The 16,021-nt window shown below is 43.9% G+C and overlaps 1 protein-coding gene across 1 annotated transcript in view; it reads left to right on the forward strand.

Moving 5' to 3' along the window:
- SVEP1 (sushi, von Willebrand factor type A, EGF and pentraxin domain containing 1) overlaps nucleotides 1-16,021 on the forward strand; it is a gene marked incomplete at its 5' end in the record, with an annotated part of 183,300 nt that overhangs the window by 46,628 nt on the left and 120,651 nt on the right. The window contains one exon of the mRNA XM_025208993.1: nucleotides 15,586-15,744. Coding sequence (XP_025064778.1) covers nucleotides 15,586-15,744 — 159 coding nt within the window. The remainder of the gene's footprint in view (nucleotides 1-15,585; nucleotides 15,745-16,021) is intronic.

The following is a 16,021-nucleotide window of genomic DNA, read 5'->3' on the forward strand; positions in this document are numbered from 1 at the left end:
AACATCTTCATCAGCAACTTGGACAAGGGGGTGGAAAGCACGCTGTCCAAGTTTGCTGATGACACTAAGATGTGGGGCGAGGTGGACACAGTTGAAGGGCTGCAAATAGATTTAGACAGACTACAAAAGTGGGCAGATGAGAATAGGATGGGCTTCAACGTAGACAAATGCAGGGTGCTGCACCTTGGGAGAAGGAATCCACAGCATACGTACAGGCTGGAGAGTTCCCTTCTTGAAAGCACAGAGGCGGAAAGGGATCTTGTTATTGACTCCAAGATGAACGTGAGCTGCCAATGCCAGACCGCAGCCAGCAAGGTCAGCCATACCTTGTCGTGCATCCAAAGGTGCATCTTAAACCAGTCCAGAGAGATGATACTCCCCCTCTATGCAACTTTGGTCAGGCTGCAGTTGGAGTACTGCGTCCAGTACAGGGCGCCACACTTCAAAAGGGATGTGGCCAGCCTGGAGAGGGTTCAGAGGAGGGCCACCTGCTTGGTGAGAGGGCAGCAGGACAGGCCCTCTGAGGAGAGACTGAACTGAAGGACCTGAACCTGTTTAGCCTCAGCAAGAGGAGGCTGAGGGGGGACCTGGTGGCTGCCTACAAACTCATGAGGGGAGATCAACAGCAAATAGGCAGAGCTCTTTTCTCCCCAGCACCACCTGGGGTGACAAGGAACAATGGTAATAAGCTGATGGAGAATAGATTTAGGTTAGAGATCAGAAGGCAATATTTTACAGTTAGGGTGGCCAGAATCTGGAACCAGCTTTCCAGGGAAGTGGTCCTCGCCCCTACCTAGGGCAAATTCAAGAGGAGATTGGATGATCACCTGTCTGGGGTCTTGTGAACCCAGCATTCATTCCTGCCTGTGGCAGGGGGTCAGGCTAGATGATCTGTTTAGGTTCCTCCTGACCCTAGCTACTATGAAACTATATAGTGCCTCCTTTAAATGTTTATCCCAGCATGCAAAGGGTATAGGAAATATTGTAAGGCTACTAGAGTGCCTCATAAAATAGGTGCAGCAAGAGTACACCAAGCCAAAGAAAGGTCTGTCTCAGTAACCAGGCATTGAATGGCCAAATTTTATAATGCCATTAGTGTCCTCTGTAGGACTGAACACAGCTGTGGTATTTTCAATATTTTGTTAAAGCCAATCACATCTCTTGTCCTTGCATTCCCAGGATGGGTTAGAACTAGCAACACTGGGCCTCTCACAGGGGCCGCAAGGTATAGTCACATCCACCTGTCCTCTCTGCAGTAGCTCACAGGGTTTGTGGACTTGTTAACCAGTTAAAAGATTTTTCAGGCACTGCTGTTTGTACCTGTAGTGCCTTTGGCTGATGCCCACTGTACCCTGAGGGCCCTTTTCCCTAGCTCAGACTGTGGCTTGAAGATATTGTATTGTTAATAACCTGTTATGGCCTAGTCCACAGTGCACACAAGTGTATCCAAGATAGCAAGTTCCACCTCTGCAAGTATTGTTCTTTCGTAAGCCCATCTGAAGATTCTTAAGTTTCTTCTTGGATAGTTTTACAGATTCTGCTATTGCATTAGAAAGACATCGTACACGGCACGTGCTACCTTATGTAACTGTAGGTCACCAAACAGTTTTACAAGTTTTACCTACATCCTTTTCTAGTTTGCGGTTCACAGCAGTGCAAAACATTAGTGTAGAAGTATTTGGACTGCCTTCAAGAATAACAGTGGCACACTTCCAGCCCATAAGGAATTTTTGGACAGTATTAATTAATTACTTCATGAACCTAACTAATTGGAAGCAAGTGTAGTTTAGTAACAGACATTTTGGCTAAGAATCAATGGCCAAATAATGCTAAGCCCTGGTAAATCAGTTAAATTAATGTTTAATCATGATTAACACTCTTTGGGTGTGCACTACAGACCACACATGAATGTTCTTACCCTCTATTCTTCATTGTTGTAGGTATAGATGGCCTCATTTGTCAGGGAAAAATCTCCATAAAAAAGGCATTCTTTCAGGTGTACATACATGAGCAGAACTGTGACAAATGTGCAGCTTCCAGAAGTTTACAAAACAACTTCACTCTTTAAAAGAGAACAAGTAAAAAAGGCCAGATCCTGAAAACTTTATGAACAGGTGCAAAACTCTCTTTGAAGCCGCAGGGTGAGATTGGGGTTAAGGAGACAATATAACATTCAGCCCTTCAGGCACTGGCGACATGTAGGGGGTGCACGCAGGTGCACGTGCACGCCCTGAGCGTGATGGTGCCCCTCCTGCAAAAAGGCCCCCCCGACACTGCCAGTGGTGCCTGCGGGCAGTCACTGCTCACCACCCCTGCCGCTGACACCGCCAGCAGTGTCTGCATGTGGTCTGTGATCGCTGCCAACATTGCTGGCGGCGTCTGCGGGTGGTCACCGACCATTGGTCGGTACTTGCCACTGTCGACAGTACCGTGGCTGCCTGCGGCAACTCCACACTTACTGCCACCACACTCCTGCTGCTGACTGCGCTGCCACCTGCCCCAGCCATTGGGGTATGTGGCGTTCATGCCTTCAGGACACTTCTGGGCTTGTAAATCTTTACTGTTCTCTGTTTTGAGTGCACTGAGCAGCAGAACAGGGTGGGCCACCCTGGCTATGGCCCGACCAACTTTTAGCATATTAATTTATGTAACCCACAAATGCACAATTGTCATTCCGGTTAAAACTGTATAGCTATTTTTTTAACAGCATAGCTACCTAAATTAACATGTTAAAATTAACACGTTAAAAGTGGGTCAGGCCATGGTCCACCCTGTTCCGCAGCCTATGATTTTAAGACCTTGTGCTTCATTACACAAGCGACCTTTGCCAAGTGGACATTACAAACTGCATTGAGATACAGTTTAGCAGCACATAGCTGGTCTGCGCTGGCAGCACTAAGAAGCCTTAAATCCTTTTAATTGGCCAGCTGAAGAGTCTCCTCCCTCCCCACAAGCCTGCCTTTCAAGGGAACCCGTGTGTGGTGTATGGCTATTGCAAGGGAGAGGTTCTCAAGGGAGTGTCCAGCAATGGGGAATTACTGAACTGCTGCTATAATGATCTGTGCTACCAACCCTGTTTAGAGTTGCTACCAGAATCAAGGCTGAGGTTGGAAACATCATGCCAAGTGACTTTTGCATTGCCTCAGGCTTTCTACAGATCTTGGGCTGATTTTGGCCCAACCTGCTGTCAGATCCATACAGTTTTATCCAAAAACTGATTTAACTCCATTTAGCCTTGCTGTCATGATGTCAGTGTAATCTACCAGTTTAGCACAAGACTTTGTTCTAGGAGCAGGGCTGTTAGGTTCTAAGCCCCGCTCAGCCATTAGCCTTGGTGTCCTGTGATTTGTGCAGCTCTGGTAAGTCAGGCGTGTGTTACCAAAGATTAAGGAAAAAACCCAGGCCAGTGGAAATAAACCTATACGCAAAGCAAAGACTTCTTTTGGCTCTGGGAGGATGATTGCTTCTTAACCGTTTTTTAATTAAGATGCTATGTCTTGGGGCTGTGATATTCAGCTATTGCCACAAAGCCCTTTCTTTAAAAAATGATGTCGCATTTTAAAATACATTGTTTCGATCACTCTAAAACAGGGGTGCCTAAGATAGGTCCACTGGCTGGATCCAGCTTGTGTAGCCCTAGGATCTGACCCATGGGTTTTGGACTAACTGTGAACACTGCATACAGTACATGCTTGCCCCCGCCCTGCATGCTTCTGAAACCAGTGTGCGCACACTGCTTGTGGCACGTGGGGCTGGACACTGAACACAGCACAGGGGACTGGTTTAGATCAGACCCACAGTCCAGCCCCACACACCACGGCCGGTCCAATGCAGGCACCTCATGCAGTATACACGCCATGCTGACTCAGTGCCTAATCTCCGAATTGGGGCAGGTGCGCACTGCATACAATGCACAGGACTGATCTGGGGCAAGCGCTGCATGAGGTGCCTGCACCTGGCTTTGTGCACTGGCTCTGGTGCACAGGGCTGGTGTGTGGGTCTAGTCCACCCTGCAGACTGACCCTGTGCCCCTCATCCATGGGGTCAAGAATCCCCAGTTGTACCAGGGCAGAGAATGGGAAATACGGTAGATAGTCACCATAAAAATGGGCAGCAGTAACAATTCCAAAAAACCTAGTGAAAATGGTAAAACCAGATTTACAGCAGTTTATTGACCTATGCACAGAGAAAGAATAGTTTCATAATATGTCAAAAGCAGTTGGCAAAGGCTCCCCTTTTATTTTCCAGTTTTTAGCTTGAGCTATTGCATGTGCCTCAGCACTGTTCAGTTAACCAAAAACTGTCTCACTCCTGCCTGTGGCTGCTAAGTAAGTAAACATGGAAATAATGGCATATGTTCTCAATCTGCAGTCATGCGACAGGTCTCTGGTGCTTGGAAATGTTGCTTAACAGGGATACAAACAAAACTGTTGACAAGTATATTTAAGTGATAAAACAAAAATAAAAAGGCACCACGGAGAGGCCAGATCTGGTGCCGTCTGCAGTAGTGACACCTTCTTGAGGTGGCCTCCAAGGACTACTTAACTTTCCTATTTGTTCTAACAACAGTTTGACTTGCAGCATTCCCAAGCTGTGATTCAGCAATTGGACCTGCTCTGATCTGCAAACCAAAGGAGTTTCATTGTGGTGTTTAACTCTCATTGTGGTCAGGGGGAGTCACAGAAGGAAGCAGAAAGGAGAAACATCTCCGAAGAGGAGACTGATGCAGGTCTACAGCCTTGTGGTTCTTATTCATGTAAAATTCTCATTGGCCTTGTTGGAACTTTTCCCTGGTAAAGAGAAAACCCAAGAATCAGCAGTCTCTTGAGTCACTGTGGGTCTAGTGTGGGTGTACTGTGCTCAGGGGTGTGCAGTTACTTGGGCTGGAAGGCTACTTAAGGAGTTTTGGGTGAGCTGTCATGGGCCAGGTCAGCATACTCCCTCCTCTGCCCACCCCCCACACCTGCAAAACTCCCTAAGTGGCCTGCCAGGTGGGATGGGACCATGGGTGGGTGGGGAGTGGTATTTGGGAGTGGGAAGGGTGGGGCCAGGGCCAGGGCAGAGATCAGGATTGTGGAGTGGTGATAGCACGGGGCTGAGGCCCGGGGAACAGCTGTGATCTGCTCCTTGCCTCCCCCGTGGTGGACACCAATTCCTTGGGCAGGGGGGCACGCCAAAAGCAGATCAAATCTCTGCCCCGAGCTCTGGCCCCATACTGTCACTGTCCTGTGATCATGGAGTCTCCATAGAGACTGGACAAGACCAGCATGGAGTGGGCACGCAGCGGGGCAGATGGGGTAGGGTGGGTGAGTGCCGGGGCATTAGGGCTGGGTCTGGTAGTGGCGGCAAAGACTGGCAGCAGCAGCTGGAAGAAGCCGGGAAGCAAATCTGGCTGCTGTGCCACCCTGCTGCATGCCTGGGGGCAGCTGGACTGGCTGTGCATGCCACAGCCCAGGCTATCCCCCATGCCTGGGCCAGCTGGGGCTGAGGGACGTGCTGCGAGCTGGACAAAATCCCTTGTTGTGCCAAATCCGGCCCACAGGCCACCCCTAATGTAGCTGGTGCCTTTGTCAGAGCTTCCCAAAATTACTGTGTCTTCATTTATTTCAATAAAGGAGTTGCTTGCTCAACTCATGCATCCAGAGGTGATGCATTTAGGATTTTTTAACCAAATGTATCCATGGTTTAACTCCATGAAATGCAATGGGAATGAAATGGGGATAGTTTAGGGATAACTACTGATTGATAGGCTAGTAGTTATATTTATGTATATCCTATTAGAATACTCATTGATAGGTTCCTTTATAGATGACTATAAAAGATAGAAAGACATAGGTTACTAATAAAGAGCAAGAGTTAGTGAATTTGCTCTCTATCACCTTTGCAGTCAAGACCCTCTCCTGAACCTATGTATTTACTCCCACCAATGGAACTTTTCTTAAAGAAAAATAAAAATGGAGTTGGTTGATGCCCTGTACCTCTCTTAGGCCACTGCCAAAAAGAACTCAGCCTCCCACGCCTTTAGACTTGAACAGAAACTTAAGACACCAGAAATTAAATATCAGCTCATCTTTGTATAAGCAGTAATACATGGCATAATTTCATGTATTGAATCTGTTGTTTTTTTAAATTGTACAGATGGATAAAAGAGGAAAAAATTACTTGGACTACAAAAATAGTAAAGTGGTAACTGAATGCACACAGGGGACAGAGTGATGTTCCTTTTGAATGTTTATGTACTTAAATTGTTGGAAGCAAACCTAAGATCCAGCACACTTAGAATAAGATTATTATTATTAGTGCTTAGTGCCAAGTGCTGTCATACCATAGATGATGCAAGATTTACTAAGGAATTTATCTGTGTAATTATGTAAAGACCATATCCAAAAATCCTTCTCTAACAGCTACACATCTACTGAAGTAAATGCGGCATTGCTTCCATTCACCACTTTTAGCAAAGGATATAGCAGCAAGGATTTGAATGCAAATGCCTAACATTAAAAAAAGAGAGCAAAATAGCAGAATTTATGCCAAAGCAAAGACTTCATAGACCAAAATGGTGTCATGTCCCAGTGTGACTGTTCAGTAAACTTTGAATTTGCTATGCACAATTTCCAGGACATAAGAATGTGTGGGAAACACTTATTGGAATTAGGACATAAATAGCTCTTGAAACCAAACTGGTACATGAAGAGAAAAAACAGGAGTTAGATGTTCAGCAGCTATAAATCAGCATTGTTGCACCAAAGTCAATGAAACTATCACAATATGTGCCAGCTGTGTTGTGTTTTAATACCTAAAATATCACTGCTGGACATTATATGGTTCTAAAATTTTGGCTACCCTGAAAACAACAGGAGTTTTGCCATTAATTTTACTAGGGTCAGGATTGCACTCCAATTACTTAACCCTTATTTTAGGACTAAACTAATAATCTTTCTTCAATGTAGTAAGGATTCTTCTTTGTCAAGCTTGTGTATGCACCAAAGTCACAGCTACATACTTGTGTTACTGAACTTCTGTGTACAAATACCTGTATTTTCATTTCAAATAATCTTCCTCCTTTGCCCCTACCCACTGTCTGTTTTCAAAATGAGCTGAAATCTTCACTTAATTCTGACAGTAGATAACATAGAATATTGCACAAAGTAAAACAAATGGCACTATAATACATGCCTTTGGCAGAATTAGAAGGTATTTAGGACAGTTCAAATAATGAAGTGAAATATGTATAGGATAATTTTGTGAATGATAACTTTTTGGTTTGTTCCTGTGTTGTCCAGCAGTTACTTCAAAGTACCCAGAATCAGGATTTCTGTTTTCCATTTCTAGCTTTGTTACCATGGGCAAGTTGCATACAGTGAGAGACAGAGATGCTATCTATTTGTAAGACTGCAGTCATGTTTGTTTTCTGCACAAAGAGGGAATATGAGTCTGGTTTGAATGTTTGTAAAACACTTTTATATGATTCTTTTAAAAATCCCCTGTCCCCACAATGAATACATTTAGACCATATGTTATGTCCTTAAATATGGAATACTATTCTGCTTTTTAAATGAATTTTGAGACAGGGCATACATGGCTTTTTGTGATATTCCTAGAATTGTTAGTATTCCTAATGATTCCAATTTTCAGCAAAAGTATTGCTTTTTGAATAGCATTAGTAGTAACTATATGCATGGATTAGATCCCAAATTGATGGCTTACCGCCACCTCCCTTGATCTAATTAATTTGGTCCTTGGCATAAGCTACAGCAGCCCTAAAATTCACACGCTCTAACAGCCCCTGAGGCCATTCTGCCAGTGGCCCTCTTCCTTCATGATTCCAGAAGGCAAAGAGCTACGCCCACACCTGATGTGCTAAAGCAAGGGTTTTCAAACTTTTTGGATCGGTGTGCCACTGCTGGCCGGACATGGAGCAGTATACCCCCAGCAGCCAGATGTGGGGGTGGGAGGCACATGGCTGGACGCGGAGCAGGGGAGAAGGCATGGCATGCAGCCGAACGCAGAGTGGCAGCAGCCACCACGTGCGGGCTTCCCTCGTGTCTGGCCAGGCGGGTGGCACCTACATGGCAGCGCAGGATGGTGCATGACAGCACTCCGTCCCCACCCGCCCTCACATACACCCTAGCTCAGTGGTTCTCAATCTTTTTTTTTTTTTTTCACAGACCACATGAAAATTACTGAGGGTCTCGATGGGCCACTTAACTTTTTTTTGTTCTACAAATCAAAGCACACAACTCATATTTTAATATCAGTAGTCTTACATTTCTAATGCGATGGAAGTGCCTGTCTTTTTTTCGCAAAGTTCTGGGAAGTCGGGTGTAATGTTTGTCAGCTTTAGCCCTAGGTCACCTTTCTGCGGAGCACCTGAATGGAGCTCACGGACCAGTGGTGGTCCACAGGCCACAGTCTGAGAACTTCTGCCCTAGGGCCTTCTCAAGTACCGCTGGTTGACAACCCTTGTGCTAAAGTGTGGTGTGGTAACCACTTGGGGATTTTCTCTCATTCGAGGGAACTTTTCAGCTCCTTTTGTCATGGGAGTGGTACAAACATGATCTGAACTCACACTTTGACAATGAATGATTAAAATCTGTTGAAAATATATTTTTACCATTTGAAGGGCACTAAGAAGAATGAGAACTAGTTAGTTCTTCCAATGAGGTGCTTCACCCTAGCTTGTGTGTTAGCTAGCAGTAGATAGCTGATTGAGGTGCATTTGTGCTCCATGGGTGCATACCTGGGGACTTCCATGTATGGAGGTATGTAAACTCATTTTCCAGTTCAGCCCAGTCCTTCCAGTGGGTAAATGTCATAAATATGACTGTAAAATACTCCCAAAGTGGTTTATAATGTTGCTGCGCAGAAATCTCATAGGCCAGGTACAGACATTATGTTTTTACCATAAGTGATTAGAAACCAGTCTATACCTGTAACAGAAGAGAAGTTCAGCATGCATAGACTGATTTAAAAATGGCAGAACCTGGTCTAAGATTTCCCACCCCACCAAAGGGCAAATATGTGTTCTGTTCACTACTGATCTAAACTACGCTGCTTACAGAAAACTGTGCAACTTAGATTGATTCCACCTTGGGGTTTTTTGAATGTCTGTATGTAGCCCTAAAGCAGTGGTTGAGAACCCTTTTTGTACTAGGACCCATTTGTAAACATTGATGGCCACTCCCAACCCAGTAAATAGTTTAAGTAGAAAACAGCCCTCTGGCCCTGCTGATGACCCTCGTTCCCAACCTTTTGCCCCTAGGCCCCAGTCTCCTAGTGTGTGGGGTTAGGGGTGGGTGTGTGGGGTGGGGGGGGGTATGTGTGGGGCATGAGGGCCCCAAGCAGTCCCTTGCAGGCTGGAACTCCTCCGATCTGCAAAGGAAAACCCAGTTTCTCATGTTTTTCTCTTTTAAAGGAGAATCCATTTTTAGAGTTTGTTCACAACCCTTTCATATATTCTTGTGACCCACTTTTGGGTCATGACCCATGGGTTGAGAAACACTGCCCTAAAGGATGAACTGGTGAAATGATTCATCTGTGTCTGAAATGAATGCAGAGCACATGTGGAGTATAACACGAAATATTAAAGAGCTACAGAACATGCTGAGATTTAGTACAAATCCTTTTCTGATCCTTGGACTTATAGACATGCCATATATTTTCCTTTGCAATCTTACTACAAGTCCCATATATTAAATGTTTAAACAAATCCACTCCTCTTGCATATTTCTTGTAATTCTAGCATGCTTCTAGCTGGGTTGTTCTTTACAGGACTATATCTTCCAGAGTGCAGAAAGGCAGATTACAAACTCTGACAATGATTTTTTTTCCATTATAATTTTTTTAAAATACTCGAAAGGGACATTATATCCATTCCAGCTAACTGCCTTTTGTGAGATAAAACACAGAAACCATAAATGAAGAAACAGAAAACAGGACTAATGGTGGGGAAGGAAAGGTAGGGTGGCAACATGAGATAAGGCACATGAGAAGTGCCCCTCAATGCATGCATGCTCAGGCAGTCTGTTATCAGTTTCACTGCCCTATCTAGCTATTATTTCTTTAAAGGAGCCAGACTGCAGTCGATTAAAAATTTCAGGGCAATTAATGAGGACCAATAGGATAGGCCTCTAAAAATGTCTGAGAAGCTGGCATGTGTCCCATGATCTGGTTGTCCTGAAGTTGAACAGATTATTTATGCCCTCAACAAGTGCATTTTGTGTGACAGGCAATATATCATATGCGGACCCATTGCCAGTATGAGTACAGCCCCATGGGAATACATTGCCTTTGCTCTTGTCTGTGTTGAATGTGTTGAGGGCTTGGATGATAAAATTATAAAGCTATACTACCTTGTCACAGCTAGGAATGCAAATAAAAGTATGGAAATGCTAGCAAATTACAATTCACTGTAACCAATTAATATCCTCTTTCTTATGGACGTTATGACTTCTACTTAGTACAATCTCTAAGCTTAATGTAAAAAGTCAGGCCCATCCAGTGATGTCAAAATGCAATTTAAAATGTGAATGACTTCAAAGCAGAGGAGTTAAGATGAATAAGCCTGCTACAGCACTTGCCAGCTCACTTGCATAAACGACACAGTAACATTTATTGTTCTAGAAGGTTTTGCCTTTTTTTTTTTTTTTTTTTTTTTTGCATTTCCTAAGGCACAAGGAGAATCTTGGGGTACCATAGTACAAAAAGATATATAGGGGCCTTTAAACATTATCAGCAGTTCAAACCCTAAAGAAAAAAAAAGTTACAGTAGCTGTCAACTTTGACAGTGTGCAGTTGTCTAATATGCAGTGGGTTCTTTTTAAAAAAAAAAGTAAACAAAGTCTAAAATTGGTTATCGCTATTTAAAATTCTTCAAGTAGTTCACACAGCTGTTAACGAATGGATAAGGAATATCTATTCTGAGCCAGATTCTTTGTTTCTATACAGTGCCTGATAGCTGATGTAACCCATTTTGTTATTAGTTACACTGGCATAAATGTGGGGCTATAGTGAAGAAGCATTTAGAGAGCTTTGTCAGTGTATGTGAGAGCAGGATTTGACATTTAACACATTAATGTATTTCATAGATTTCATAGACATTTGGGCTGGAAGGGACCTCGGAAGATCATCGAGTCCAGCCCCCTGCCTGAAGGCAGGAAGTCAGCTGGGGTCATAGGATCCCAGCAAGATAAGCATCCAATTTACTCTTGAAGGTGTTCAATGTAGGTGCTTGAACCACCTCCGATGGCAGGCTATTCCAGACCTTGGGGGCTCGGACAGTAAAGAAATTCTTCCTTATGTCCAGCCTGAAACGGTCTTGCAGTAGTTTATAACTGTTCAACCTCATCATCCCTTGGTATTAGAACAATAATAATAATAGCATTTTATTTAGAATGCAAGAATGAGTTGAAATTATATAGATAACTATCTCCATCTCAGTTACTTATATTGAATAGAACATGGGCTCAATTTGGACAGAAGAGTGACTGTATCAGGAGGTATCTGTATTCCTACAGGACAGTACAAAGCAAACTGCTGTCAACCTGGCAAAGGATAAACCCTTAATCTGAATCTTTATTAGCATGAAGTATGGGAAGTACAGTTGGTGGCAGGGATTACTTACTAATTGTAATTTAGTTTAGTTGAAGAAATTATGCATTTTTAAAAAGACACAATCTATTAAATTGATCTCTTAAGTATATTAAGCTTCTCCTCTCTCCCTTACTCTGGGATAAATCAGGAACAGCTCCATTGATGGTACTAGACTGCACTGGTGTAATTAGAAGGAAATCAGATCTGAGTTCTCTCAGTCGTTCTGTAGATTTGAATTGTTTACAGCAAAATTACCCATCCATCAAATTTATATTCATACATTCAAATGAAAAACATTAGCCTCATGCTGTAGAGAAGGATCCTTTGCTGTGTCTCAGACATTAAAATCCACTGGAACTTGTGCACTGTGCTCCACATTCCTGATTTTCTGGAATGTTGTGTCTTACTGGTTTGATTTTAATTTGTCACTAACTTTATTTTCCATTTTAAAAGTCTATATTCTGCACTCTGAGGGTAGAATTCTGTTTTACCTAATGAACAGAGTTCATCTCAAGCTGCACTTTGGTTGTCAACCAGGTGCAATAGATTCTACTCTAAATGTAGAGTGAAATTTCTGTAGTTTTAAGTTTGCATTTTTATAGTGCAGAAAGGTTTCCTTCTAGAAGATTAAAATACTGGTATAGTGTAACAGGGGGCAAGCTCGGGGACAGCTCTTCTGCTGGCCCGCCCACCTGTTTCTATGGGCAATCTGCCCAGTCTCTCCTGCCACAACTTTGTTGTTTCCATAAACTGCTGGTATAATGCAGGAGACTGCCCCGATGCCAGGGGGCAGTATCTGCAGCTCTGTTCCTCCCCTACACAGCAGCCCAAGTCTAGCAGATGGTATCCACATGTTGTAACCATACCTGGCCCCTAACTCTGACCTCTCTCATTGGGCTCCATGCCCTTCACTTATAATGAGCTCTGTGCCCCACACATACACAGTCAGGGCTCCTAGTCTCTGGGTTCCTTGCCTCTTGCTAGGCTCCATGCCCCTCACGCACTCTGGGCTCCTTGCCTCTTGCTAGGCTCCATGCCCCTCACGCACTCTGGGCTCCTAGCCTCTGGGCTCCCTGCCTCTCACTAGGCTTGACTCCCCTTGCTAGGCTCCACGCCCCTTCCCAAACTCTGGGCTCCTTGCCCCTCATTTGCTCTGGGCACCTTTCCCTCCTCTGGACCCTCTTGGGTCTTGCCGACCTCCTTGCCAGGTTACCCACTAGGATGTGGGGGCTGGGGTTAAAGTGCCCCGAACCGGCTTTCACTGGGGAGGTAACTGGCCTGGCATTTCAAGGGGGCTCTCTCACCACTTGGAGCCCCACCAGGCCATCCATCCCTGGCAGAGTGCAGTTTTAGGTCATGCCCAGGACCAAGAGCCTCCTATCCATCCCTTTAAGCTCTTGCCCTTACCTCCAGGGTTGTTCCTGCTGCAGCTCAGCTAGGCAATGTTTCTGCCTGACTGGCAGCAACAGACTGCAGCCTTTATGTACTAGGTTCTTGAAATGGCTGCTGCCATCAGGCACCTGCTGGATACCTGACCCAGCCTTTAAAGTGGCAGGTACCAACAGTGCCCTGCCACACACAGTAATTACTGTATGCAGTCGGCACAGAAGAATTTATACTAAACTGACCTGAGATTTGTACATAGACTTTCTGGGCACATATACAGTTGCAATTTACTGCAGAGTTGACCAATTAGCTTCTCAGTAAAGCATCACAGTCTACACATGCACAGTAAACTAATTAAGTCCGCCGCAGGATATTACTAGCTGACAATTACTATCCTTCAGCAGAGTACTTACTTGCACTCAAATGCACGTGTTGACTGTGTCTGGGCCTGGCTGGGGCACAAGGGTGTTACAGTGTGGGGGAGGGGTTGCCCCTCCTGCCCCAGCCCCACCCTTGACACCGCCACCAGGCACTTGGGCCTAACCTTCTGGGTCAGCTGCTACTGGGTGCTCTCATATGTAGTTTGGAGATTACAGGAATTGGGAGGGTTTTGTTTTTTAAGTGCGAATTCAAAGAATGGCTGTATCTAGAAGTAAGGTTTTTTTGCTGTGTGGAAGGAGAGTAGGGACCTCTTTAGCTTAATAAGATGAAGTGCCATTCCAAAGAGGATGGAGCTAGACTGTTCTCAGTGTTAGCATATGACAGAACAAGGAGCAATGGTTTCAAGTTGCAGCAAGGGAAGCTTTGGTTAGATATTAGGAAAAACTTTCTCACAAGGAAGGTCGTAAAGCACTGGAACACATTACCCAGACAGGCTGAGGTCTCTCCATTCTTGGAGATTTTTAAGACCTGGCTGGGATGATCTAGTTGAGGATGGTCCTGCTTTGAGCAAGGATTAGAACACTGCCAGCCTGCAAGGGGAAATCTGTGCTTTCATAGGTTTTTCTGGGGACCTGCTTGCGACCCTTTCAAATATTCTAGACTCACTTTTGGGTTGCGACCCACCAGTTGAGAAATGCTGTTTTAAGAAGGACCTCTTAAAGGTGCAGGAGCAAGCTATCCTTATATAATAGAAGAATGGAAAGTGCACAGGAGACCAGCCAGACTAGACAGAAAAGCCTGAAATATTTAATGTCTTAGTTACTTCAGTCTTCACAAATAGGGGTACCTACCAGATAATGAGTACAATGAGATTACAGGGGGTTTACAGTGGACCTTAAACTGAATGGGAGCTAGCAGTGTGCTCTTGTTGCAAAAAAGGACAACAGCGCGCTGGGTTGTATTAACGTCAGTGTCACTTGCAAATCAAGAGAAGTGAGGGGAGTGGCAATTTAATTAGGGCAAATTAAAGTACTACAGCATCTTTGTATCAGTGTCCCCATGCTTCAAAATAGTGGTGGGGATGCTTGAACTAAAGCTGCCATTTTGAAGCATGGGGATGCTGATACATGAGACGTGGGAGGCTGCTGGAGTGCAGTAATTACCACTCTCCAGGAGACTCGATTAATCAAGTCTGCTCCAATGCTCTGTAATTATAATGTGTCAGAGCAACCTCTGCTCTCATGTACAGGCACCCTTCCTGGCCTACTTTCCTATGATCCTAAGTAATGTCTTAAGCATCATTATTTTTATATTCTACCTACAGTGTTTATTTGTTTCTCCATTACTGTAGTATCTGAGCAGCTCATATTTTAATGTATTTGTCCTCAGCACCACCTATTAACTAGGGAAATGCTATAATTTTCTTACAGTTTGGAAACAAAGGCACAAGGAGACCTAGTAATTTGACAAGGTCACACAGGAAATTGGTGGCAGTGTTGGGAATTGAACTCCAGTGCCCTAATTGCTGGAATTCTCCTATTGCTGATCTTATTGCTTCAAGGTGTCTTTGGTAAATCTCTCCCATACATATGCACATAGTTAAAACTCTTGAATAGGGTATAAATTACTTTAAAGGATTTGGGAAATAATTGTTTTGATTAGTTGCTCCATGGGCTCTGATTTGTATTGTATTTATAGCCAGTTATATAATATACCTTTTATATGTCGTAGAATGAAATATAAATCGGGATCCCAGATGTAAGTTTTTCCTTGCTCAATATATCAATAATTCTCATTTATTGAGCCTGAGAATAATGTTGACATGTTTTTGGAAACCTGAGGCATGATTCTGAAATAATTTATACAAGTGTAAATCAGGCATGACTCTGAAGCCAGTGTAGTTACACTAACATAAAACAATTGCGAAATTGTAGCATCCTTGTGCCTCAGCCAGTAAGCTTTGGATATGTCCTAAAAACTTTACAGATGTATGTAGGAGACAAGGTCCCTACCTTGAATGATATATCCCTAGGAGGAAGAAACAGAAAGTAAAGCAATTGATAGGTGATGCCAGCCATGGAACATGGACATATTCAGATCTCTTTACTTTCTGAGATGGAAGTATGTATTTAAAAATATTCTTATGCAAATTGGTAGTCCAGTGTATTTTCAGAAACTCTGGAGCCTCATCCTTTTCTTCTGAAAGTCTCCTCCTTTCTTGGATAGCTTGCCCATCAGGAACTTATAAGCCAGAAGGCTCACCAGGTGGAATTAACACTTGCATCTCATGTCCTGATGAGAACCATACTTCTCCACCTGGAAGTACCTCCATTGAGGACTGTGTCTGCAGAGAGGGGTATCGTGCTGCAGGACAAACCTGTGAAGGTAAGTCTTTCCAGTAGAGATCATGAATAGCCATGGAAGAGGCAGAATGACACTTAGACCCAGAAATTCTTATTGTTATTGTCTATTTCGCTGCGAATGAAATATCAAGGCATAGGTGGGTTTTACTATACATTCATTTAAAAGCCTGGATGCTGTGTTTTTAAAAAATATCCAGATCTAAGCAGCCATACAAGTTGGAAATAACAAGGATGCTTTCCTTAATTTAGCAGTTGGATTCCACCCATCACCTCTAACCCTATGCTTCTATAATTGATTA

Source organism: Alligator sinensis, unplaced genomic scaffold (genome assembly GCF_000455745.1).
Source record: "Alligator sinensis unplaced genomic scaffold, ASM45574v1 scaffold371_1, whole genome shotgun sequence".
NCBI classification, from domain to species: Eukaryota; Metazoa; Chordata; order Crocodylia; family Alligatoridae; genus Alligator; species Alligator sinensis.